General features: G+C 47.0%; 2 protein-coding genes across 7 annotated transcripts in view; one reads left to right on the plus strand and one right to left on the minus strand.

The window, feature by feature from the left end:
- The window catches only part of S100PBP (S100P binding protein), a 42657-nt gene extending 30816 nt beyond the window's left edge, over positions 1-11841 (plus strand). For 2 of the 4 annotated variants that reach the window (XM_032246785.1, XM_032246786.1), the window contains exons 6-7: positions 5614-5701; positions 8916-11841. In XM_032246785.1, the coding sequence (XP_032102676.1) occupies positions 5614-5701; positions 8916-9030 (203 nt within the window). In that variant the 3' untranslated portion in view covers positions 9031-11841. The remainder of the gene's footprint in view (positions 1-5613; positions 5702-8915) is intronic. The other 2 variants (XM_032246788.1, XM_032246787.1) reach the window with 1 other exon arrangement.
- A 3354-nt stretch (positions 11842-15195) lies between these two features.
- FNDC5 (fibronectin type III domain containing 5) lies at positions 15196-23637 on the minus strand. 3 transcript variants are annotated; one of them, XM_032246791.1, is made up of 6 exons: positions 23401-23637; positions 21619-21734; positions 20949-21147; positions 20509-20598; positions 17602-17735; positions 15196-17242 (listed from the first exon to the last, which is right to left on the minus strand). In XM_032246791.1, the coding sequence occupies exons 1-6, from the start codon at positions 23618-23620 to the stop codon at positions 17237-17239; spliced, it is 765 nt and encodes a 254-aa protein (XP_032102682.1). In that variant the 5' UTR covers positions 23621-23637; the 3' UTR covers positions 15196-17236. The 3 variants fall into 3 exon arrangements, with proteins under 3 accessions (XP_032102682.1, XP_032102681.1, XP_032102683.1); XM_032246790.1 differs by having other exon boundaries at positions 15196-16328; positions 23401-23556; XM_032246792.1 differs by lacking the exon at positions 23401-23637 and adding an exon at positions 22978-23328 and having other exon boundaries at positions 15196-16328.
- Between the last annotated feature and the right edge of the window lie 2601 nt (positions 23638-26238).

Here is a 26238-nt window from a genome sequence, read left to right on the forward strand (position 1 = left end):
CCTGGGCTCAGGTCATCCTCCCATCTCAGCCCCGTGGAATAGGTGGGACTACAAGTGTGAACTGCCACACATGTGTACTTTTTGTAGAGATGGGATTTCACCATGTCTCCCACGCTGGTCTTGAACTCCTGTGCTCAAGCCATCTGCCTTGCCTTGGTCCCCCGAAGTGCTGAGGATGAGTATCTTTCCAAGCTTCAGTTTACTTGTGAATAAAATGGAGGTTGTAGAGTTTGCCATCTGTGATTGTTAGAATTAAATAAGATACATGCAAATGTTAGCTCCCAGTGTTTCTAGATCATTAAATCTTATTAATAAGGGTTACACTAGTCACAATAAGTTATTAGTGTTAAGGAAAATTAAAATTTTTTGGTACATGAGCTGAGATCTAATTATTGAGACCTTATTTACAAGAGACATAGTGCTATATGATTTTTACTTTCTAATCTCAGCTATGAAATGTTGGTCCCAGAAAACTTTTTAAGGAAAGCCTATCCTGTGATAGTTTTCTATTTTAGGAATTCTGGCTTTGTCACTAGATATGTGACCTTGGGCAAATTAGTTAACTTTTCTGTGCCTCAGTCTCTTTACAGTTTTATATACTTTTGTCTGTAAAATGGGGAAAATACCTTATAGGATTGTTGTAAAGAATAAATGAGTTGATATATAGAAAGCACATAGGACAGTTCCTTTATTTATTTATTTAAACAAGCTTGATATATAGTGTTATTTAAATTGCTGCTGCTTTTTGACTCCTAGCGGTTAAATATTTTAATATTAGGCTCTTTTGGCTTAACTGGCTATTCTTCTCATCATTTAACATGAATAGATATGTTTATAATCTCCATTGCCAGATTCATTTTCTAAAATGCAAGGGATAAGAGGTGAGTGAGCTGAAGGACACCTTCTATAGATAATCTTCTTTTTGTTTTGTTTTGAGACAAAGTCTCACTCTATCGCCCAGGCTGGAGTGCCAGTGGCGCAATCTTGGCTCACTGCAACCTGTGCCTCCCGGGTTCAAGCGATTCTCCTGCCTCAGCCTCTCGAGTAGCTGGGATTACAGGCATGTGCCACCACACCTGGCTAATTTTTGTATTTTTAGTAGAGACGGGATTTCACCACATTGGTGAGGCTGGTTTCAAACTCCTAACCTCAGGTGATTGATCCTCCTTGGCCTCCCAAAGTACTGAGATTACAAGCATGAGCCACCACACCCAGCCCTCTGTAGATAATCTTGTGGTTTCATTTTGATGGACACAGAATTTCCTTATATTATTAACTCTTCTTTATTATGCTTTGGCAGGAAAAATATACCTTAAAATTTTTATAAAGCTGATTCTCCCCTGACCCACCTCCCATTGAAATGTCCTTTTTGGGTGGCCACAGGGAGTGGAATGCTAGCTATGTGAAAGTGGGGTATTGGGCCGGGCAAGGTGGCTCACGCCTGTAATCCCAGCACTTTAGGAGGCTGAGACAGGTGGATCACAAGGTCAGGAGTTTGAAACCAGCCTGGCCAATGTGGTGAAACCCCGTCTCTACTAATAATTCAGAAATTAGCCGGGGCCAGGTGCAGTGGCTCACGCCTGTAATCCCAGCACTTTGAGAGGCCGAGGCAGGTGGATCACGAAGTCAGGAGTTCAAGACCAACCTGGCCAACATAGTGAAACCCTGTCCCTACTAAAAAATACAAAATTTAGGCACGGTGGCGGGCACCTGTAATCCTAGCTACTCGGAAGCTGAGGCAGGAGAATTGCTTGAACCTAGGACGTGGAGGTTACAGTGAACTGAGATCTCATCATTGCACTCTATCTAGCCTGCGAGACAGAGGAAGACTCCGTCTCCAAAAAAAAAAAAAGCCGGACGTGCTGGTGTGTGCCTGTAGTCCCAATTACTCAGGAGGCTGAGGCAGGAGAATCGCTTGAATCTGGGGAGCAGAGGTTACAGTGAGCCAAGATTGCACCACTGCACTCCAGCCTGGGTCACAGAGTGAGACTCCGTCTCAAAAAAAAAAAAAAAAAGTGGGGTATTCAGACCTTTGATTTTAGCTTGACAAATCCAGCAGGTAAGGAAGTTTCTGATCAAGAGCTACTTCCTTCACAAGGAAATTCATTTCCGATATGTATTTTCTTCTCAAGGAGTGACAGTAATTCCTTTCTTTCCATATTAGTGAGATTGAACATTCTTTTTATCATGTTTATTGATCATTTGTAATAATTTTGTGAGTTATCTATTCATGCTCTTTACCTTTTTTTTAAGAGACTTTGTAGAAAAAGGACATTAAACTGTCCATTTCAAATATATTTTTCATTTTGTCATTTATCTTTCATTTGGTCATGCTTTTTTTTTTGAGATGGAGTTTCGCTCTTGTTACCCAGGCTGGAGTGCAATGGCGCGATCTTGGCTTACCACAACCTCCGCCTCCTGGGTTCAAGCAATTCTTCTGCCTCAGCCTCCCGAGTAGCTGGGACTACAGGCGCGCCACTATGCCCAGCTAATTTTTGTATTTTTAGTAGAGACAGGGTTTCACCTTGTTGACCAGGATGGTCTCAATCTCTTGACCTCGTGATCCACCTGCCTCGGCCTCCCAAAGTGCTGGGATTATAGGCGTGAGTCACTGCGCCCAGTCTGGTCATGCTTTTTGAACAGAGAAAATTTTAATTTTAATGTGATCTATAAAGTTTTCCTAAAAAGTGGTATCTTACTATGGTTTGAAAAATACTTAGCCGGGCGCAGTGGCTCACACTTGTAATCCCAGCACTTTGGGAGGCCGAGGCGGGTGGATCACAAGGTCAAGAGATCGAGACCATCCTGGTCAACATGGTGAAACTCCGTCTCTACTAAAAATACAAAAAGTCAGCTGGGCATGGTGGCACGTGCCTGTAATCCCAGCTACTCAGGAGGCTGAGGCAGGAGAATTGCCTGAACCCAGGAGGCGGAGGCTGCGGTGAGCGGAGATCGTGCCATTGCACTCCAGCCTGGGTAACAAGAGCGAAACTCCGACTCAAAAAAAAGAAAAAGAAAAATACTTGAGTGCCATAAAATGTCATAGTTTATGTGCAGATGGATCCATTTAATAAACATTTTTCATTACAAATTAGAAGTAAAATTTAAATTTTAAATTTAATTAAAATAAATTTAATTAAAATAAATTAGAAGGTGATTTCACAGGATTTGCAGAGTCTTTGCAAGCTAACATAGGCCTGAGGCACTAACACCATAGTAGCTACTGCTCACTGCACACATGCTGTGTGCCACAGCAGTGTGCTAGGTCTTTTATGTATAATATTCCTCAAACTGAACTTCAAGCTAAATTGTATTATCCACTTTTCATAGATGAGTAGTGAGGCCTGAAGAAGTGAAATAATTTGCCCAGGGTCACAGAGCTAATTGATGGATTGGAATTTTAACTCAACTCTGCCTAACTCCAAAATATATGATATACTTTTTCTACAAAGCTCTGCTTTTTGAAGCTTCAAATAAATTTTGTTCTAAAAGTTACGTTACTGCCGGGCGCGGTGGTTCAAGCCTGTAATCCCAGCACTTTGGGAGCCAAGGCGGGTGGATCACGAGGTCAAGAGATCAAGACCATCCTGGTCAACATGGTGAAACTCCGTCTCTACTAAAAATACAAAACATTAGCTGGGCATGGTGGCACGTGCCTGTAGTCCCAGCTACTCAGGAGGCTGAGGCAGGAGAATTGCCTGAACCCAGGAGGCGGAGGTTGTGGTGAGCTGAGATCGGGCCATTGCACTCCAGCCTGGGTAACAAGAGTGAAACTCCATCTCAAAAAAAAAAAAAAAAAAAGTTACGTTACTTTTACTGGAACTTGACAATATGAGCCTAGTGAGACTGCTCTTGGTTCCTGAAAGCACAGTAGATAATAATGAAAAACATGTAAACTAGCTGAAAGTAAAGTCTCCACGGTCTAGGGCAGTGGTTTTCAAAGTGTGGTTCTCAGCTGGGTGAGGAGTTTGAGACCAGCCTGGCCAACATGGTGAAACCCTGTCTCTACTAAACATATAAAAATTAGCCGGGTGTAGTGGCAGGCTCTTGTAATCCCAGCTACTTAGGAGACTGAGGCAGGAGAATCACTTGAACCTTGGAGGAGGAGGTTGTAGTGAGCTGACATCGTACCACTGCACTCCGGCCTGGGTAACAGTGAGACTCCATCTCACAAAAACAAAACAAAAAAACCAAAAAGCAAAAAATGTGGTTCTTAGACCACCGGCATGAGCATCACTTGGGAATTTGCTCAAAATGCGAATTCTCAGGCCCTGCCCAGATCTGTAGTTTTCTGATTATGTATAATCAGAAAGTGTGGAGTCTAGGCCCAACAATCTGCTTTATAATACCTCCAGTTGATTATAATGTATGTTACAATTTATAAACTACTGGTCTAGGCATATTATTTCCTAACTAGTGTTTTATTTCTGCTTCTATTGAGATTTAGCGGAAGTCTAAATCCTTGAGTGCAAAATTAGCATTATTTTGCATAGTGGCAAGGACATGGAGTCATGCAGGAGGTAGTTGAATCCTGGGTTATCAAGAATTTCAGGGCCAGGCATGGTGGCTCATGTATGTAATTCCAGCACTTTGGGAGGCCGAGGTGGGTGGATTGTTTGAGGTCAGGAGTTCGAGACCAGCCTGGCCAAAATAGTGAAACCTCATCTCTAGTAAAAATACAAAAGTTAGCTGGGCATGGTGGTAGGCGCCTGTAGTCCCAGGTATTCCAGAGGCTGAGGCAGGAGACTCGCTCGAACCTGGGAGACAGAGATTGCAGTGAGCTGAGATTGCACCACTGCACTCCAGTCTGGGCACAGAGTGAGACTCTGTCTCAAAAAATAATAGTAATAATTTCAGGCAAGTTCACCTCCCTGAGCCACAGTTTCCCATCTTTGAAATGATACAACATCTATCTCCAGATAAGATTTTTTTTAGAATTAAGTAAAATAATAATGTAAAGTGCCTAGTATATTGCCAGGATCCCAGGTGTTTGAGAAATTGCCTCTAGCAATTTTACTTGTTAGCAAAGAGCGCCCACCTCCATCTGTTCTAACTTTCTCTTGTTTCTTTAGTGTATTTGCTATTTTTTTGTCTCTGGGGCTTTGCATTAACTGTTTTCTCTTGGACATCCAACCTCCTACCCCTCTTTACCTCACTAGCTTTTATACATCCTTTAGATCCCTGCTATAGTTACTCCCCCTGGAGAGGGATTTCCCTAACCCTCACCCTGCAGTCTCTATAGCAGTCTATATTTCTCTATCACTGCATTTATCATACCACTTTGGAATCATCTGTCTCCCATGTAAACTTCATTGAGGCAGTGTCTTGTTCACTGCCATATTCCTAGGGACAAGTGAAGTTCTTCGTATTATTGTAGGAGCTAAGTGTTGAATGAATGAATGGTGGCTGCCATTATTGCTTCACCTTCATCCTCCAAGAGCAATCTCCCCATTCTGGTTTATAGTTTTTGTGCTGACTGCTCGTGATAATCATAAGTATATATTGTTGAGAACAGTGCCCATTTTCTCTTTCACTGAAAGCACGTACTTTGACCTTAGCTGACATAGTAGTTCATTCAGCTATTTCCTAACCACTGATCCCTCTGTATCACAGGTATCTCCGGGGAGCTATATGCCTTGATGGATCAAGTTCATCATATGCAACACTCAAAATGGCAGCATCCTTCAGACCTCACTACACGGTGAGTGCGATTAGAAGAAGGAAGAGAAGGGGCAGAGCATGGTGGCTAACGCCTGTAATCTTAGCACTTTGGGAGGCCAAGGTAGGCGGATCATTGGAGGTCAGGAGTTTGAGACCAGCCTGACCAACATGGAGAAACCCCGTCTCTACTAAAAATACAGAATTAGCCGGGCGTGGTAGCACATGCCCATAATCCCAGCTACTCGGGAAGCTGAGGCAGGAGAATCGTTTGAACCTGGGAGGTGGAGGTTGCTGTGAGCCGAGATCATGCCATTGCACTTCAGCCTGGGCAACAAGAACGAAACTTTGTCTCAAAAAAAAAAAAGGAGGAAAAGAATAGAATGGCTGGTTATGGTAGCTCACACCTATAATCTCAGCACTTTGGGAGGCCAAGGTGGGTAGGTCGCTTGAAGTCAGGAGTTTGAGAGCGGCCTGGCCAACATGGTGAAAACTCCGTATCTACTTAAAATACAAAAATTAGCCGGGTGTGGTGGTGAGGGTATATAGTACCAACTACTCAGGAGGCTGAGGCAGGAGAATTGCTTGAAGCCCAGTGGTGGAGATTGCAGTGAGCCGAGATGATGCCACTGTACTCCAGCCTGAGTGGCAGAGTGAGATTCCATCTGAAAAAAAAGAAAGGGTGGAATTTGGCTGCAGGAGGAATATAGTGGGGATTAGGGGTTGGAATTGTTTAAGAGGTGAGGGGGGAATAAAAGCGACGCAGCCTAATGGAATAAGAACTGGACTGAGGCTGAGCACAGTAGCTCATGCCTGTGATTCCAGCACTTTGGGAGGCCAAAGTGGGAGGACTGCTTGAGCCCAAGAGTTCAAGGCCAGCCTGGCCAACATGGTGAGACCCTTCACTACAAAAACTTAGCTGGCCATGGTGGTGTGTGCCTGTAGTCCCTGAGAGTGCCTAAGAGAGGAGGATTGCTTGAAGTCTAGAAGCTTGAGGCTGTGGCAAGCAGTGATTGTGCCACTGCACTCTAGCCTGGGCAGGGCAAGACCCTCTCTCTCAAAAAAAAAAAAACATGGACTGAAATTCAGGAAACCTGAGGTCCAATACTAGCTTTGCAACGTGGTGTCAAAGGAAGGACCTTTCTAATTCTGAAATCTTCTGAGATTGTTTTTTAAGACTCAAATTTAATATTACAGTCTTCTGGATTCTTGTTGCAGGGTGGCTGTACCAATTTATTTAGTTATTCTGATTCAGCTACTCAAAAACCTTGGAATCATCCTTTACTCTTTTCTCTCTCACCCCATATTCAATCCCATAGGCTCTGCATATACAGTTGTCGTTGGTATTCATGAGGGATTAGTTCCAGGACTCTCTTTAGATAGCAAAATTCACAGATGCCACGTTCCTTATATAAAATGCCATAGTATTTGCATAACCTGTGCACATCTTTCCATATACTTTTAATCATCTCTGGATTACTTATGATACCTAATACAGTATAAATGCTATGCAGATAGTTATACTGTATTGTTTAGGAAATAATGACAAGGAAAGTCTGGACATGTTCAGTACAGATGAAACCATCTATTTTTTTTTTTCTTTGAATATTTTCAACCCATAGTTTGTTAAATCCATGGAATCAGAACCCACAGATGTGGAGGGTCAGCTGTATATCCAAAGCCTAACTATTTCTCACATTTTCACCTGGATTGTTGCAAGTGACAATTGCAACATTTCACCTGGATTGTTGCAGTCTCCTAAATGCCGTCCCTGCTTCTCCCCTTGCCAATGCACTGTTCACAACTCAGCAGCCAAGGAGATTCTTTTAAAGCATAAGTCAGATTTGCTCAGTGTTTTCCAGTGGCTTCCCATCTCACATCTTCCCATTCTCATAATCCCCTACAAAGGCCTGTATGCTTTGGCCTGTGCTCACCAACTTCATCTCCTAATACTCTTCCCTTGCTTCAGGGTCTTTACACTCACGTTCCCTCCGTAGTTGTCAAAATTATAGCATTTCTCAGAAGGAAAGGCAGTGTAGTATAATTGTTATTAGATAAATTCTGGAGTGAGATGTGAGTTTAAATCCAGGATCTTCTACTTAACTCTACTGCATAACCTTGGGTAAGTTATTAACCTGAGGCTTAATTTCCTTACCTATACAAGAAGTTAATGAAAATACTGGTAGGATTGTTGCAGTATTAAGTGAGGAGAGATATTTAAAGCATTCAGCAAATACTTGCATATAGGGCTAGATAAATGTCAGGTACTGTTACAATTATTTGCAACCCTTGCTACTACTCATAATCACCTGTGGAGATAGGTAAAAATACAGATTTTCGGGTCCTGATTCCAGGCATTCTAAGTCATTAAGTCTGGGAAGAGGTAGAGGTCAAGAATCCCTATCTGGCCAGGCGTGGTGGCTCACACCTGTAATCCTAGCACCTTGGAAGGCTGAGGCAGGTGGATCACCTGAGGTCATGAGTTCCAGCCTGGCCATTATGGTGAAACCCCATCTTAAAAAAAAAAAAAAATCCATATCTGGTTTTTTTTTTTGTTTTTTTTTTTTTAATTTTTATTTTAGAATCCATATCTTTAGAAAGCTTCCTAGATTGTTATTAGGAGCATTTTCAGAGTTGAAAATGGGATCAAATTATCTCAGAGCATCTTGCTCAGAACCCCAGCCAGCACATAACTAAAAGAGACTCTTAAGAAACTTTACTTTGAGTCTGTGCTATTAATTTTTCAGTCTCAAAACTTGCAATGTGATACTCACATGATGACCTACCTCTCTGGGAATTTATTCTAATTTTAACTGCTGTGTCCTGAGCAACCTTGAGCTGTGTCAGACAATAAGGTCCTTTTGGAGGTACAGGTCTGATGCAAACAATGAAATATAAATCCTATCCTAAATTCTTCCAGGAAGAAAATGTTTTTTTTTTTTTTCATACTTAAACATTATTCTACATTAGTTTTCCTTAGAATACTGTGTATGTGGCATATTACCATAATACCTATGGGAATTAGGTGGCTTTGGGAGTTGGAAAGAAATAGTACTTATGGTGTGGTGTTCACATAAATAAAATAGTATAAAAAATAAATAGTATAAAATTTCTAAAATTGTGAGAACTATAAAATTAATATCTAATTTCCAAAAGTAAAGATTTTCCTTAAAATTGTTGTGCTGGCCTTTTTTTGTATACAAATAGCCATTCCAGTTGAAATATCTTTCCTGTTTGTATTCTCCCTCTCTTGATAGAAACTATGCCCGCCGACAGAAACATCTGCAAAGATACAGTCTGACTCAGTGGGTTGACAGGAACATGCGAAGCCACCATCGGTTCCAACGTCTCCCAGACTTCTCATACAGTTGATTTGTCTCAACCCATCAGCAATGAAGGTCCCTATCCAGGGTCCTGCTTGGAGCAGCATTTCGTGTTCTTTTGCTGTTTTGTGCTTTGCAGATTTTGAATTTTATTTTTCACAAGATTTTTATTTAAAAAACTCGTCACCTTTTGGAAATGCCCATTGCTAACTTGAATTTTTTTGTATGAAGTCCCTCCTGATTTTGTGTGTGTGTGTGTGTATATATATGTGTGTCTGTGTGTTTAAGCAAGTGTTTGGTTGGTGTAGTTTTTTTGTTTTTTAATTTAAATTGAAGGTAGCTGCCTCCTGAAAGCCAGCATTAAGCCAAAACACCCAGGCTGAAGCAAAAGACTCACCTCTCTGCAGAGGCAAAGTCTACTTCTGGTACCTAAAAGAAATCATTGTTCAATCTCCCATAAGGAAGAGATTCTTTACCAGGCTGTGAGCCAGTATTAGTTGACTTGTAAATGGATATAAGTTACTCTTACTTTTTTATTTGAATCCTCTGAATACCTGTCAGTATTTTAAAGTTGGCAATCCAGGACATTATAAGTGGGATGGAGCAGGAGAAAAATCCCTTTTGAAAGGACAAGTTAAAATAGTAAACCCTCTTCTTTCTGTATGTACTAGCTGCCTTGATTTTTTTTGTTGTTGGGGGGGCATTTTTTCTTTATCAAACTTATTTTGCACAATAGTGTTTACAAATCTTATATATCTTTGACAGAAGACTCAATGACTAATACCTTGTAGTCTTGAGACTGATTGTCTCCTTTGCCCTTCTTCAAGGATTTTCCTTTTTCTTTTTACCCCCCAGTGACCACTCTACTTGTTAGGATTCTAGTGGCAGTATTCTTGTATCCTGTTAGACATGGATGCACCTCTTCAGGATGGCCTCCTTGCTCTCTTTATTGAAGAGCTGCCCACCCAGAGTCTTGACTCTAGGGTAAGCCAGTGCTATTGTGGTATCAGTTGGTATTTAGTTTTATCTGCTAAACCCCAGCTTTAAGTATGAGTGTTAGTTACGGAGCCTCCATTCTCTGGGAGAGTGTGGAATGGCACTCTTTTGTCTCTATTATCAGTTAAGAAGAGGTGTCTTTAGACCCTGTATGTTACCATTTCATTTGGTCAAGCCCCTGAAATGCTAAAGTACATGTAATATAGTTGTGACTAAGCCTATGCACAAAAGCATTACCTGATCTTAAGGTTTGGTATTCTAACCAAAGTTGACGGAGTATGCATCTGTCTTTTTTTTTTTTTTTTTTTTTAAACAGAGTTTTACTCTTGTCACCCAGCTAGAGTGCAATGGTGCAGTCTCAACTCACTGCAACCTCTGCCTCCTGGGTTCAAGCAATTCTCCTGCCTCAGCCTCCCAAGTAGCTGGGATTACAGGTACCTGCCACCATGCCTAGCTAGTTTTTGTATTTTTAGAAGAGATGGGATTTCATCATGTTGGCCAGGCTGGTCTCAAACTCCTGAACTCATGTGATCCACCCGCCTCAGCCTCCCAAAGTGCTGGGATTACAGGCATGAACCACCACGCTCAGCTGCATCTGTCTTAATGGATGTCTTAGGAATTGGTTATTTTCTCTTTATACATAGCTCTAGACATCATTTTGGGAAGTTTTTGCAGTCTGGCATTTGTGATGTTGTTCTCTGTGAAGGTTGTTCATAGATGCTATAGACTCTGGTTTTGTGATTTCATCAATCCCATCTTTGTATGTGAGTAACACATTCAAAACATCATACCCCACTTTAGAAACTGACTTGGGAAAAGCTTGGTCATTTAAGCCAACAATAAATTTGGGTGAATGTCCCTAAGTGTTTACTGTTTTTATCCAGTCAAGGATTTGCTTTTCCTTGAACATTTGGTTTAAATTTGGTTAAATGCAAAGAAGTTCTCTTCAAAGACAGTAGTCAAAAATCTATTATTTTAGTTAGCCTACTTGGCATTTACTACATTGGTCACTTCTCCAGGTCGCCCTAAATTAGCTTGGTGGAGTGAAACATGGGACATGGCAAACATCTACCTTTGGGACCATAGCATAGTTAAAATTAAATGTAGTTGGAATAGCTAGCATTGCAGCTGTCTAGTTTCCTTCAGAAAACCCAAGGAGTGAAGGGACAGCATTTTGCTTGGGCAAAAATCTGAGACTCATGTTCTTGCCCTCCTGGTACATGGGGTTTTAAGACTGAATGTGTAATAGGAGCACTGCTTTTGCCAAATCAAATGAGTGACAAGTTAACTAGAAAATGTGACAATCACATTTCCTCTTAGCTCAAATAATTCTGTTTTTCCAAAGCTTTAGCAGCTTAATTAAATCTGTTGGACTGGGGGAGGAGAGAGCTGTTATCTAGTGGTTAACATGGTATTCTTTAAGAAGAAAAAACCAAGCCAAAGAAAACTCATTATCTGGCATGTTCGCCTTAAAGATGGTAGTGGGTAGAATCTGGAGTCTTAATCTCTTTTCAAAGCTGCATATCTCTTATATTTGGTGTTGGCCTCTAAGTCTAGTATTTCATATGGAATTCTGGCTGTATTTTTTTTAAGTAAGTATTATGTGCATTTAACTGCTTTCTTCATCGATGACATTCCCACACATGGGTCTTGACAAAGCAGAGTAAAAATATGCTGTTTACATTGTTTACTTCCAAGTAAGGAGCCTGAAATAACCTGTAGTTTCTAATGCAGGCCCTGATTTACTTGCGTTGTCAGTTTCAGTTATAAAACTGAAGTTTGGTGCCTCCTCTTTATCATGTTTTTTCCCTTATAGCAGTTGTGTTTAATGTCATTAAAAAGAAATAAAAGTTCTTGTCAGTGACTTATGTACTGTGGCAGTCTGTTGTAGGCTTCGTTGGAGGGTTATTTGCCTTCTTCCTTTGCGTAGGTAGGTTAGTGGGGTGGGGAGGGGGGCGGCAGTTAGTAGAATGTGGTTCTGGGAAGGCGAGGGTGCTTGCTCCCTATTCTTTTGAAGGTAAATTACAGTGTTGAGAAAGGTGTTCTAGCAGTTAAGAAATGTTGATGATTGGGATTTGCAGCTACATATGGTGCATGTCAGGAGCCTGACATAGGGAGAGCCTGAAATATCATTATGCCTTAGTTTTTGCAGAGGGGGAAGATGGCTCAGCCCTAATCAGGCAGGCATTGCCTTTTGTTCCTTCCCATGGCTGTGTGGTTGACCTCCCTGTCTCTGCTTCTTCAGAACTAGCACTGATTAAGAAAGAAGCCATGCTGTCCTAGAGCATTCTCTCTTTAAAGGGGATTTAAGAAACCAGAATCAGCGGTACAGAATTGATGGCTGTTCATAACCCAATTTCTCCAGAAACTGCTGCTCCTAGAAACTGGGTGAAGGTTGGATAAGTGTGGGTAGATGTGGGAGACAGCGTTCCTTAGATCCCTTTTGTGAACCCAGAAGCAAGGAAAAAAGGGAAGGCAATAATAACTTGACACCTATATTAGCCAGTGCTTTAAAAATCTGAGTTCATGCTAAGAAAACAAGTAGCAACATGTTTAGCCATGCTCTCTGGTCTGCAGTTCAGTAAGTTTTTTCTGTATCTTCTAGACAAAATACAATATTGAGTCCATGCAAAAGGTTCAATATAAGTTTGCTAAATACTCAGCAACTTGACATTCTTCTCTCAATCTGAGGTACTCTCCTTAACCTATGCATACCTGTTTTGTTCCTGTCAGGCGTAGATAGGATCTTTTGTTCATTTTACATTATGGAAAAGTAGGAAAAGGAGAAATGGACTTTTTCCAAGAGGATTGGGGTCATTCTCTAATTAGCCTATTTTGAGATTTTATAGGAAGAAAAAAGCCAATCACTTAAAGCTAGAAAGTGGAGTTTCCCGCTTCTCTTAGTATTGTTCTACTTTTCTAAGAGAAAACAATTATTCCTAAGCTGATTCTAGGGTATGCTTGCTTTGTATGCCAGAGCACCTGTCGGGAAAAAAAAATTCCACTTGTCACAGGAAGTATCAGCTGGTCATTGGTGGAATTCCTAAGTGAACAAGCTCCTGCCTTGTCCTTCACACCTGTCCTCCCCCGTGACAACTGGGACATGCCATAGACAGAAAATTTGGCCCTCCCCAGCACCATTGAGAAGGGGGTGGAATATAATATTTTGGATAACCTTTAAAGTAGTTTAAGTGATAGTCCTGAAATGTATCACTAAGGAACTAAGGAACTGTTTGTTTTGAGACAGAGTCTTGCTCTGTTGCCCAGGCTGAAGTGCAGGGGCGCGATCTCGGCTCACTGCCTCCTGGGTCCAAGCAATTCTCATGTCTCAGACTCCTGAGTAGCTGGGATTACAAGTATGCATCAACATGCCCAGCTAATTTTTTATTTTTAGTAGAGACAGTGTTTCACCATGTTGGCCAGGCTGGTCTTGAACTCCAGGCCTCAAGTGATATGCCCAAAGTGCTGGGATTACACTTTGTAATGTTTGTAATGTAAGCCACCATACCTGGCCAGGAACTATTTGTATACAAAGATCTTCAGCTTAACTTCAAGTCACATTTGAAGGTTTGGAAATATTTTGTACTAATGGAGCTTGATGGAGCTGGAGCTGGGCAAGGGAGGGAGGTGAGCAGGGTGTCCCATTTATAGAAGCAATTTGTTCTTGGAGGCTACTTCATAAAAGCAAATTCCAGTAATCATCAAATAGGTTTAAAGAGAGTCAAATCTAAAGCATCATGTTAATGGGTTGGTGAGATTTTACACATTTTTGTAAAGGGTTTAAATAGAACCCTTAAAAATTGATTCTTGAGAAGGCCCATTCTGAAAAACTAGGGGACAAGAGTAGGAAGAGGAAAGGACTTCTGCCTCATAGAAACACTCACCAGTCTGTCCTCCTCCCCTCAGATCCTGGGTTTTCCCTCATGCTCCTGGGAGGATGCACCTTGGCTCCTATTGTAGGAAGTAGGTGGAATCTGGGAATCTTCTAAATTCTCTGGTTTTGGCAGATAAGGACGGCAAGACCTAACCTCAGAGAATTAACTTGCCTGAGTTGTTAGGTGATTACAAGGCAGGGTCTCCTGCCTCTGAGACCAGCATTTCTCTCATAGGCCTGCTGTAGTCTGCAAGTAAGGTCTCTTGGTCTCAAAGACCTGTCTGTGCCTTTCCACAGTTGTGAGAAATGTCTGTGGATCTATGTGATGGTGAAGGGATCCCATTCCAAGTCTAGCTGTGTGGGGTTCGGCTTTGCAACTACAGTGGATTCAGGGAAGGCTCAATTGTTATACAATTGGGGGTTTAGGGAGGTAATTAAAGGGAATGGAGTTTTATCTAAGCCAAGAGTGTTTGCTCCTTTTCTCTCATACCCTTTATGATGTACTACAGACACAGATTAAGTTGAAGAGAGGAAACCTCCATCAGGAGAGCTCCCTGAGCCCCAATGACAGTTATAGTATACCTAGTGCTGACATGGGGGCTTCTCCATCATTTGGCACTAGATAGGCACAGAGGGCTTAGGAAGTACCTCTCTGAGGTTTGGCTTAGAGTTCAGTGTGCTAATCAGTTTCCTACTTTGCTCTGCAGCCACTAAGACCTTTCCCTCTGCTTTCAGAACCTTCTAGAACAGCCAACTAAGCCCTGCTCACCTGACATTTTCTCTCCAAGCTCCTCCCAACTCTGGACAGCAATGTTTGAGGTGCCCCATTTACTGATTTTTGCTCATTGGCTAATGTCATCATTACTCTTTCAGCCTGCTTTTGGGATCGTAATGGTGTTCCTTTAACAGCCTAGAACAGCACGCTGTGACTACTGAGCTGCAGAAAGCAGTTTTGTGGTTTCTCTTCACTTCTTTCCTTACCCTGGGGAGAAACAAGAATTGCATTCCTTTGCCCAGGAAAAGCACCCAGCCCCATCCAGAGGGGAAAACCCTTTGTTTTAAAAAACTGAGCTTGCATACCTAGCCAGTGAGGCAGCCCAAGCTTGGTTTGGGGGAGCCTCAGTAATAGAATGATGGAGCAGCTATTTTCTTCTCCTACACGTGCACCCCCATCTGTTTGAGATTTCCCTTCCAACTCCAGCTTGGCTGGCTGGCAGGCATGTCCCTAAGAAGCTGCAGGCCAAAATGGAGAGAGAACTGACTTCCTCCTCCACACATCCTGACTTGCTGCCAATTGCCAGAAAAAGAGGGCAACATTTGGGCATTTACCAGAAGACAAGGATGTGCCTTTTCATTTGTCTTTTTATTTTACATTTAAAAAGTGGTTATTGCTCTAAGTGGATCAGAGGTAAGGACCTCTCCCCTAAGGAGCCTTGGCCTTGCAGCCCCATTCAGCAGGGATGGAAGTCACAAGACAATGAGTGGAGCCTTATGCCCTCCCATGAGGAAGCCCTTAGGATTGCTGACATCTGCCCTTTATCTAGTCTCTCCTCCCCAGTGCTGCCACACTTGGGCAAAACAGAATAGTGGCAGACCCAGCCTTGAGAGCTCTTGTAGACCAGAAGGAAGGGGCGGTCATTGGGTGATGGCTTCTGGCTCTCTGGCTTGGGGACCAATGCTCTTATCATTCATTTCAACAAATATTTACTGAGTACCAGGCTTGTGCTAGGTGTGGTTCTCCCACACCCATCCTTGGCCACCAATGGAAGATGCAGAGATCCACCTCTGCCCATGCAGGCATCTAGCAGCCATACCTCATCAGTCTTGGGGAAGAGCCTACCTTCCCTCATCAAGCACCATTTTTTTTAAACCAGAAAGGGGCAGTGGAGAGAGAGACCTGTCACATCACACGACTCGGGCTCTAAGGAAGGACATGAAGACCCTGGGTAACTTTCATAGAACTCTGGATGAGATGGCAAGATATGAAGACCCCAGAGACCAGTGGTGATAGCCAGGGCTGCTCTGCCTGTCCATGGTGAATGGCTCAGGCCTGCCTTCCAGCAGCTTCTACTCCAGAAGGGGTGTTTTAGTAACCCCCAGAATGCCAGATGTGATGTGACTTTTCAGTTGTCCAAGCTAGCATTTCTGAAACTTCAAGAGATACTTCCTAAATAAATTGGACCAGTACCTTCCAGGTCTTCCTAAGACCCCAAACTGATGATCTTATAGTCATAAGGGTCAACGAAGATAGAGGATGCAGGCAACCAGCTCAGTCCTCGGGGGAGTCTCTGCCCTCCAGAGTGCAGCCCTCTGATTTTTGTTTGCCAAAAGAGACAAACCAGGTAACATCTTACACACTTGCAAAGGTGTGCATCACAGCACAAACATGTCCTTGATGGCTGGATCCAGAAAAGGCTTGATGGCAGCCATGATCCTGCATGGCAGGCAGCCCCACAGCTTCTCTGAAGTTCCTTGGTCTGAAAGACACAGCTTGAGTCAGTCCTTGTGCTTGTCATCTCCCAGGGCTTTGTGCATTTTCTCAAAGAGGAAACCAGTCCAGGAGAGGCGAGGAGGCAGAAGGCTGTGTCTCATGCAGCTTTATCTTTTCCAGAATGGGGCCAGGCCTTTTAGTTTTGTGGCTTATTTTTATTTTTGTGCGGAATTTGGGTTTGTAGTTCAGCCTCCTTCATCTGACTAGGGCAAGGAGAAGAGAGAACTGTATAGCTAGCTGTGCCTCCGCCCCTCTGCTGCAGTCATCCTTCTCCCTGTGCCCATGGGCCTGGGGACCAGCTGAGAAAAAAAAATGGAATCCTCCCTGCAGACAGGCAGTCACGCTTCAATGATGTTCACTGAGGGCTTGTTTGGAAACGGGAGGAAAAAAATGAGAGAAGCGGCCAGGACTAATTGAATAGACTTCTTGCAAGGCTGGAAACAGAGGACAGAAGAAGGAAGGGAGGAGCAGCAGGGCCGCAGCCTAAATAAGCCAGGTTCTTGTCCCTTGTGGAAAGAAAAGAAAAGCCCTGCCTGGATGTCTTGTTTTTCTGCCTTTTCAAACCCAGCCTTCAGCCTCACTCAACTGAATGGCCAAGACTGAGTCCTGGGCCCATGGCCCCTGGCACCCAGTCTACCCCCAGCAGTCATCCCTCTGACATCAGTCAGCCACTGACATTGTTGAGATTCTTCTGGAAATGGGGGTTAATAAGAGGCTTCAGGAAAGTGCGCCAGAGAGAGGACAGTAAGCCAGAGGGTACAAGGAGATGGAGGGAAGAGGAGATGTAGAGAGGGCCAGATGTTTGTTGGATAGTCATCGTCAGAATCATGAGATCCTCTCACATTCTCTACTGTCTGTCTTCTTAGCTGCTCAGGGCAAGCACTGAAAAGGTTTTCATATCTGTTTTACAGAAGAGGAAATGAAGGTACAAAGGTAAAGCACCTGCCCAAGGTCACAAGGCACAGCAGGAGCAGGAATGAGCCAGAACACCCCACTCCTGTTGTCCCGCACCAACCAAGAATTCTGCCCTCCCCACTCACTGCTTTTTTTTTTCCAAACCACCACTGGCCCCTGGCACCCTGCAAAAGGAGAAGATCCAAAATCAACTTGCAGTGTCCCTGTGTCACACAGGCAGCAGCCAAGTCTGGCTCTGCCCAGCTGTAGCTGTGCCAGGCCCCGAGCTGACCCCCTCTGCATTCCAGGGATTACCAGGGCTCGAGGCGCAGGGTGGCCCACCCAGGCCCAGGTCTTGCCCTCACCTTGCTCCGGAGAAGCCCCCCACCCTGGTGCTCTGGTGTGCTGGTTTCAGATGCACTCTTGGTTTTTTCCTTGTTGTTATTGGGTTCATTGTCCTTGATAATATCATACTGGCGGCAGAAGAGGGCAATGACACCTGAGGGGGACAAGTGAGCAGTCAGAGGCCAGGGCCTGGGTTCTCACCTCCCCTGCTTCATTCCCACTAGCACTTGGCAGTGGTCTCTCCAGATTGTGCCTCATCTGCACTACTGCAGCAACCTCCCTCTGCCCTCTGGCTCCTGTTTTCACCTGTGCCCTCACCAGCCATGCCTTTCACTGCTTCTAGGCTGATCTTCCTATAACATGTGTCTGGTCATATCTCCTCCCCTCCTTTCCTTTAAACCTCTGACAGCAGCCAGGCGCAGTGGCTCACACCTGTAATCCTAGCACTTTGGGAGGCCAAGGTGGGCAGATCACAAGGTCAAGAAATTGAGACCATCCTGGCCAACATGGTGAAACCCCATCTCGACTAAAAATACAAAATTTAGCTGGGTGTGGTGGTATACCCCTGTAGTCCCAGCTACTTGGGGGGCTGAGGCAGGAGAATCGCTTGAACCCATGAGGCAAAAGTTGCAGTGAGCTGAGATCGCACCAGTGCACTCCAGCCTGGGCAACAGAGCTGGGCCCCACCTAAAAAAAAAAAAAAAACCTCTGACAGCTCCCGTTTTTCTTGAGGGGAAAATAGAAACAATAATAGCATTTATTGAGCTCGTGCCAGGCCCTGTGCTTGCACTGACATATTCTATCTCACTTAATCCTCACAACTCTATGAGGGTACCTATTATTATCATTCCCAGGGTACAAGTGAGGACACTGATGCAGAGAGAGTTTAACTAACTTAACTCAAGGTCACACAGTGGTGGAACTAGGACATGAACTCCAGGGCCTGCAGTCTGTGAAATGTTTAGTTTTATCAAACTAATAATACATGAACATAATGTTTTTTGAAAGACAGATAGTTTTTAAGGCAGACAGTTATTAAGGCAGCCAACTCCAGTCCTTCTAGGTGTTTTCCCAATTTTACCTCTATATTTAGAATGTTATTTCTTGATCTATTTTAGAAATCTGTTGACTTCCAACTATGGTAGATAAAGCATAACAACTCCCCCTACCTCCCTCCCTATTATCCTAATAAAATTTCATCACAATTTTGGGTTAATTTGCTATGTTTATATTGTTACGATTATATAAATACTGTCTGTGGCAAATCCATAACCAATCATAAGCAAACCTCCTCTTTTGTACAATCCTTTGTTTTTCCCTCATTTTTCCAATTGCCTGTTTTTCTGTATGCCTAAGAAACATTTTTTTCCAAATACTTTACAATATAGCCTGCCTTTCTCAACCACCATGCTCACAAAGCTTCAGCATGGTATTCAAATCTCTCAAAAGACTGCCGTCTACAGCCTCACCATCCTTTACTCCCTGACGTTTTACTTTCTCTCTTGGATTGCAGCTGCCCTGAACCAGACTGAGCTTACTTTATTTCTTGAACACACCAAGCCCTGAACACTCTTCCTCTTTTGGCTGCCTGGTGAACTCCTATTTATCCTTCAAAGCTCAATTCCCATGTTATCTCCTCTCTCTGTGTTTTTCCTGATTTCTAACTCACAGTTATTCCCTCTCCTCTGCTCTCCTACGTGGTACTACCATAGCACTCATTACATTGGATTATAGTTAAGTTCAGCCCAAGAAAATGAAAAAAAAAAATTTAAAAAAAGAAAAAGTAAACAAACACACAAACAAAATAACTCGGGCCTAGCTTTTCCCAGATAGTTCTTTGCAAGCACAGGGCTCTTAGTCATGATTACAGTACTACCGTTTGGACTGTGATTGTTCAGTACATGCTGGTTGAACTGAGTACAAAGATGAATGAAACTTGGCCTTTACCAGCCTGGGGGTTGGGGAGGCACCCAAGCCTGAGCATCCCCTGTTGTGAGGCCCAGACCCACTGTCTCATAAGTAAGAAGGGGAAACCTGGGGAAGGCCATGCAGGAGGGGAAAGAAGAAACTGAGGCCTTAAGTGGGGTCCAGTGACATGGTTCTCATCTTCAGTGAGTTGAAGAGCAAGACCCCATCTCTATAAAAAATAAAAAATTAGCCAGGCATGGTGGCACATGCCTGTAGTCCCAGCTACTCAGGAGGCTAAGGCACGAGGATCACTAGAGCCCAGGAGGTCAAGGCTGCAGGGAGCTGTGATTGCACCACTGCATTACAGCCTGAGTGACAGAGTGAGACTCTGTCTCAAAACAGCAACAACAACTTGGTCTTCATTCTCAGAGAGCTCACAGACCCTGGGTAAAGGAAAGAGACATGAGCCCAGCTAACTTACATAAGGGCTAAAGAGAGGAGTAAACACTATGCGGTGGGCATGTGGAGGCAGGAGGGCCATTCTACTGGATGGATTGAGGGAGTTTTCATGGTGGCTGTCTCCGAGCTGGGTCTAAAAGGGTGATGAGGTTAGGAGAATGTCCCAAGTCCAGGCAGTAACTTCCCCTGAGCTTCCCAGGCCTGGACCCCTGTAGGCACAGCACCCCAGAAGAGGAAGAAAAGGCTGTGGCCATGGCCAGAGGTAAAAAGCCTGTGGAAGTGTCCAGCCCCAAGAAGTTAAACCTCTTCTGAGGGAGGGCAAAGGCAAGTACTCATCGAATCCTATAAGGCAGCTAACAATATGCTGTTTTTCTGGTGAACAATGAGTTTGAGAAGGGGTCAGATCTGGTTCCCAGAACTGTTGTTGGCAGGACTTGGAGACTTTTCACCTGAGAGATGTCCAAACCTTTACCCTTTGTTTTCAAGAGAGACGGTCCTGGTCAGAGTCCTCCATTTCCCAGAGGCTGAAGGAAGTAGAAGGGCTCAGAGGCCAGACTCACCTGCCCACATGAACAGGACCACGACGATGATCAGCACCTCACCTGTCCGCAGCTGTTGGTTCCTCCCCATCTCTTTCATGGTGACCTCATCTGTGGGGAGAGAGACACTAGGTCCAGCGCTCCTTTCCTCCCTCAGCCACTCCGCTAGGGCCAAGCCCAAGACAACAGTGCTGATTTCTACAGGTGCCCACACATCTAACATACATTCTAGAATTCACTAATGGCTACTTGAGGTGGCAGTGATAGGACTGAGTCTAAAGGGAGTTTATATGCCCAGGGTCTTGTGGGGGACTAAAGTGAACGCTCTCTCTCTCAGGTACTGCTTTACTTGCCAGCGGGGGATACGAGGCAGGAGACGGAGCTTTCCTCAATCCACCCACTGGTTTGGTCCTGACCACCCCTCACCCCACCCTCTTCCTCCTAACAGTGCCCAAGCGTGCCTTTGTTCTTAGAGGCCATCTTCTCAGCCTCGCGCGGGGTCTTGAAGAGCACAGGCTCGCTGGCCGGGCTCTGGCCCTGAATGGAGATGGCCTGCACGTGCACAATGTACTCCGTATCCTCCTCCAGGTCCCAGAGGGCACATGAGCGGGTGGTGGTGTTCACCTCCTGGATGAAGCGCAGCATCCGCACATCCTTCTTCTGCAGACAAGTGCCGGCCACTGCTGTCAACACTCAGTTACCAGCCCCACTCCTGCCCACCTCCCAGTGGTGACAAAGCCTCTACATACACAATGTTCATCATTCCATCACTTCCACTATCATTATCTCCATTTTACAGGGAAGGGAACAGGTTCAGAGAGGTTAGGGATGTTGCCCAAGGCCACGTGTCTAGTAAGCATTGGAGCCAGGTCCTAAACACAGATGTCTCTGAGATCAAAACCATGCTCTTAATTTCTATGTTCCATTTGAAAGTTCCCAAACCTTCCCTCACTGACCGATTCTCTTCTGGGGCCCCAATTTTCAGACATATGTATAAATTGCTGCTCATCTCCCTTGCCCCAAGTTCCTATTTCCTTTCTATCTCTCCATCACCACCACCGCCACATTCCTACCCCATCCACCACTACTATCTTGATGTGTCCTTCCCTTCTGGGGACAGTGGAGCATTACCTGCTGGGAGATGGCAAATCCGATGACAACCTCATCCTCCAAAACATCCCAGCTCACCACTGCAGAGTTGGCCTTGAGGTGCCTGACGGTGACGTTCACTGGGGCTGAGGGACTGTCTGGGGGACGGGGGGGGCACCCAAGCCTGAGCATCCCCTGTTGTGAGGCCCAGACCTATGGTCTCATAAGAAGGGGAAACCTGGGGAAGGCCATGCAGGAGGGGAAGGAAGAAACTGAGGCCTCAAGTGGGGTCCAGTGACGTGGCTCTCAGTCTTCGGTGAGTTGAAGAGCCAGGCCCAAGAGGCGCCAGGCTCCTCATGACTAGGAGGGAAGCACCTGCTGGCCACAGGCCGGCCCCGCCAGGAGTCCAAGGCTCAAAGTGATGGGCCTAGGCCAAGGCCTGATCCTTAGATCAGGATGGGCGGTTAGAGTTGTGGAGACAGTTATGGAGGGGACATAGGTGGACAGAAACTGAAGGCTAGCTGATGAAAAGCAGTCAAAAGGACTCTCAGTCCAGTGTTCTTTTGACAGTAATACCCTGTCCAACGAGTGACCTTGAGTGAAGGAGAAAGATCCAGAAATCGAGAAGTGTCAGGCAGGGGTGAGCCCCGGGAGTGAGGAGCAACAGAAGTAACCCCAGAATTGCAGTGACCCAGGCAGAGTGAAGCCTGGAGGAGTCTGTGAGCCTCTTCTACGCACTCTTCCAGCCCCAAGAGGCAGGTGGGGAGATGGCCGGGGAAGATAGGGTCACTCAGAGCAGGGCCCCTCCGTGGGAAGTGGAGAAGAGAGAACAAGGTGAGGGAAGAGGATGAATGAAGAATTACTCCAGAAGAGACAGGAGGGAAGTGGGGGTGGGTGATGGGGATAGTGAGGGTCAGTGAGGAACACCATCCAGGAGAGGGGCAGTGCAGTCACACAAGCCTCTGTATCTTCCAAGGGGCAGGTGCAGCACGGGGCAAAGCTGGCCCTGAGCAGTGCCCCCCGCCCCACAGAGAGTGAACCTGAGGCCCAGGGGGCTGAGCCTGGGACCTGAGGGAGACAGAGGCAGACATGGAGAGGAAGGTGGAGAGAGACAGGACACAGACAGGTGGCGGCAGACAACCAGAGGACAGAGAAGTGGGGCATCTGAGAAAGACAGATACGAGAGAGCGCACCCTGAACCACGGAGGGAGAGATGGCTAGAGGGAGAGATGAGCTGGGCAGCGGTAGCCAGGAGGGGCAGAGATGGAGCAGCAGGAGAGGCCAGGCAAGGACGGGCCAGCCCCATGGGGCAGGCCAGACGCTGCACCAGCTCAGGAGTGTCGGGGCCCATCCCACGCCCTGCGCTGTGCCCTCAGGTGCCAGTCCCCATCCCCTTCACACCTGCTCCTGCACAGCGGGACCCCATCCACTCCCGCAGAGTTGGCCTGCAGGGCTTTGAGAGGTCTTGGGGACAAGGAGAGAGGCCCAAGGTGGGGGTACTGGTGTCCTCAGCTGCTCCCTGGGCCAAAGAAGGGAGCTAGGGAAGCTGAGGCAAAGACCTGGGGTTAGGGGAATGGGATTAGGGGACTGGGGACCATAAGACCCTAGAAATCCCGGGCCTGAGGTGACAGGGGAGGTTTGGAAACTGAAGGACAGGTCTGGGGGTCAAGGAGGTAGGGAAGAGCTGGGGGTTGGGTTGGGGAGCAGTGTTTGGGCCGAGGCAGGGGGTCCCCAGGGGACAGGAAAAGGACCAGGGGACTCCCAAGTGGCTGGGCTCGAGAGGAGCCTGCCCCAGCGCCGGCCCCCCGCCCCGGGCCCCCTTACCCGCCTGCACCAGCGCGAAGCAGACGCAGCCCAGCCACAGGCGGAGCGCGGCGCGGGCGCGGGGCGGCCAGGCGCTCGGCGGCCCGGGGTGCATGGTGGCTCCTCCGGGCGGCAGGCCCGGGGCGGCGCAGGGGGACGCGGCTCCAGAGCCCGGCGGCCGCTGGCGCTCGCGCTCCGGCCGGCGGCCCGGCCGCCCCGCGCCGCCCCGCGCCGCCTGCATGTCGGCTCCGCGGACAGCGACTCCCGCGCGGCGGCGGTGGCGGCGGCCGCGTCCACGTCGGGCGCCCGGGGGGCGGGGCGCCCCCGCTGCGGGGAGAGGCGCGGGGGCGGGGTGAGGACCGGAGGGCGTCCCCACTCCCGCCCCCGCTACCTATTCTGTCCGCGGCCAGGGAAGAAGGGCCTTCTCGGACTCGCGGCCCCCACCCTCTCCCCGAGCGGGAGCCCAGCGGTGTTCTCCGTGTCCCCGCCGCGGTCACCCTTGCAGTCTCTGTTGCCCGCGCACAGCCCTGACTCGGCCGCTGCTTTCTGCCCTTTCCCAGGGGCGAGGGAGGGCAAGTGCCGCGGAGATGCCCGTTTGTGCACGGACCCCGCAGCGCGCCTCCCCTTCCTGGGCCTAGGGATCCCTCACTCCAAGCTACACCCGAGGCCTTGTGGCTGGGGCAGACGGGGACAGAGAGGAGAGGTCGCAGTCAGGCTGGGTGAGCAGAGAGAGCTAAGTGGACACTGGGGCTCGGTGTTTCCAGTGGGTCTGGGAAGAGGCTGCTCGGACTCACTGGAGGGTCCAGCTCTGCGACCTCACGCCAATCCTTTTCCTTCATTTTCACCCCCAGAGTGAGGGCACTAATGAACATCTACCAGGGGCCAGAGACTGTGCTGCGCTTTCTTTGCATTACGTGGCTTAATTCTCAGGGTAGCCCTGTAAGCTCACGCTCTGTGCATACTTTGCACAGGAGGAGCCTGCAGCTTGGACGGGCTACTTGACTTGTCCAGGGACCCACAGCAGAGCCAGGATTTGAGCACGGGCTAATCTGACTTCCAGAGCAGTGCTTAGCTGAAACGTCTCCCCACCCAGAGTGACTTCACCCTTCGGAGATTCCTGAGATTCTAGAATTGGCCGGGGCAACTCCTCCCCAGCCAGAAAACTGTCTGCAGCAATCTAAGAGCATCTCTGAGAGGGGGAGTGGCTCCAGCCTCCTCCCTCATCCCAGCCAGAGAAACAAGGTGGAGGAGACAGGCAGGGACCAGGGCTCAGGGCCTTCTGCCTCAACAAGAGCCCCGGAGCCCTCTCCCACAACTAGCTGAAATTCCATTCGCAGGGCATTCCTATAGGTCGTAAAGGTTTTCCAGAAGCCCTGGAAGGGCTAATTTTCTTTGGAAAGGGGACGCCTTGCAAAGTCTGCCACAGAACGTCTTCAGGGTCTTCCTCTCCACCCCCCTGGTTTTATATTAAGGAAGTGGGGTCTAGCGATGGGAAGAGCTTGGTGCAAATTGGCACAGCGGGTCAGGAGCAGCGATAGACAACCCTCCTCTCCTAATGCCCACCCAGGACTCCTTCGCTGGCCCCTGCACTCCTCCTTGGCCACCTTGGAAGGGAAGGGGTGAGATGGGAGCAAGCTTAGGGGCTCTTGTTGAGCAGCAGAATTTTCCTGCCCATTCCCTCAGTGCCCCCAGGCCTGCCTCACTCAGCAGGGTGACACTGCCCAGCCCCATCATTTCCTCTGCCACATACCTTGTCCTGGGAGAGCCTCAGCTGGGACCTCGACCCGTTTGGGAGAGGAGCCCCGGAGCCAGAGCATCTCTCTCTTTTTTCTCTTTGCTCTCTCTCTCTCCTTATTATCTTCTCTCTCTTTCTCTCTCCCCGCAGCTGCTGCCTGCCCCACCCCACCCAGCCCCGCCCCACCAGCTGCAGCTTGGCCCCTGGGGACCCTCCACCCCCCATCCATCAGACAGGAAGACAACCAGGAGGCCCGCAGGAGCAACTGGAGCCTCTTCAGGCCTCCATCGCAGGAGCCAGCAGGAACGAGAGGGTTCAGTTAGAGGACACAGAATCTACTCCCGTCCCTGCAGGGAAGAAAGGAGGGAGGGTCCTGGTGGGGTCTTGGCCTCCAGTCCAGCGCTGGGGAAAGGGGAGCCTCGGCGCCACCTTCTGGCCTCTTTGGGTAAAACCCAGGTAGATGTAGGGCATTGGGAGGGAGGAGATGGCAGTGCCTGAGGGTTTGAGAGAGAAGGCGGCTGAAGGAGGGGGCTTGGAGGACTGCGAGGATTTGGAGAGTTGTGGCTGTGGGGGTGCAGCCTTCCCAGGCTTCATGATGCATGGGGTGCGTGAGCCTCAATTCTGGAGAAAGTCCTGGTGCCTGGAACCTGGCAGCCAGTGGGAGCTCGGTTTGCAGTGGGAAGAGCTGGGAGCCAGATTTAGAGGAGCCCTGGGTGAATTTGGAAGGGCTGTTAGAAGCAGCCACTGCAGGCTGGCGCGGTAGCTCACGCCTGTAATCCCAGCACTGTGTGAGGCCGAGGTGGGTTGATCACCTGAGATCAGGAGTTCAAGATCTGCCTGGCCAACATGGTGAAACCCCGTCTCTACTAAAAATACAAAAATTAGCCGGCCATAATGGCGAGCACTTATAATCCCAGCTACTTGAGAGGCTGAGGCAGGACAATCGCTTGAACCCAGGAGGCGGAGGTTGCGGTGAGCTGACATCATGCCACTGCACTCCAGCCTGGGTGACAGGGCAAGACTCTATCTCGAACAAACAAATAAAAAACAAAAAACCAGCCACTTTATGTACCCCATCCCTTAACACAAGGCTTACGATGCAGTAGGTGTTCATTAAATGATTG

This window comes from Sapajus apella, unplaced genomic scaffold, assembly GCF_009761245.1.
Source record: "Sapajus apella isolate SASKATOON/1434 unplaced genomic scaffold, GSC_monkey_1.0 scaffold62, whole genome shotgun sequence".
Lineage (NCBI taxonomy): Eukaryota > Metazoa > Chordata > Mammalia > Primates > Cebidae > Sapajus > Sapajus apella.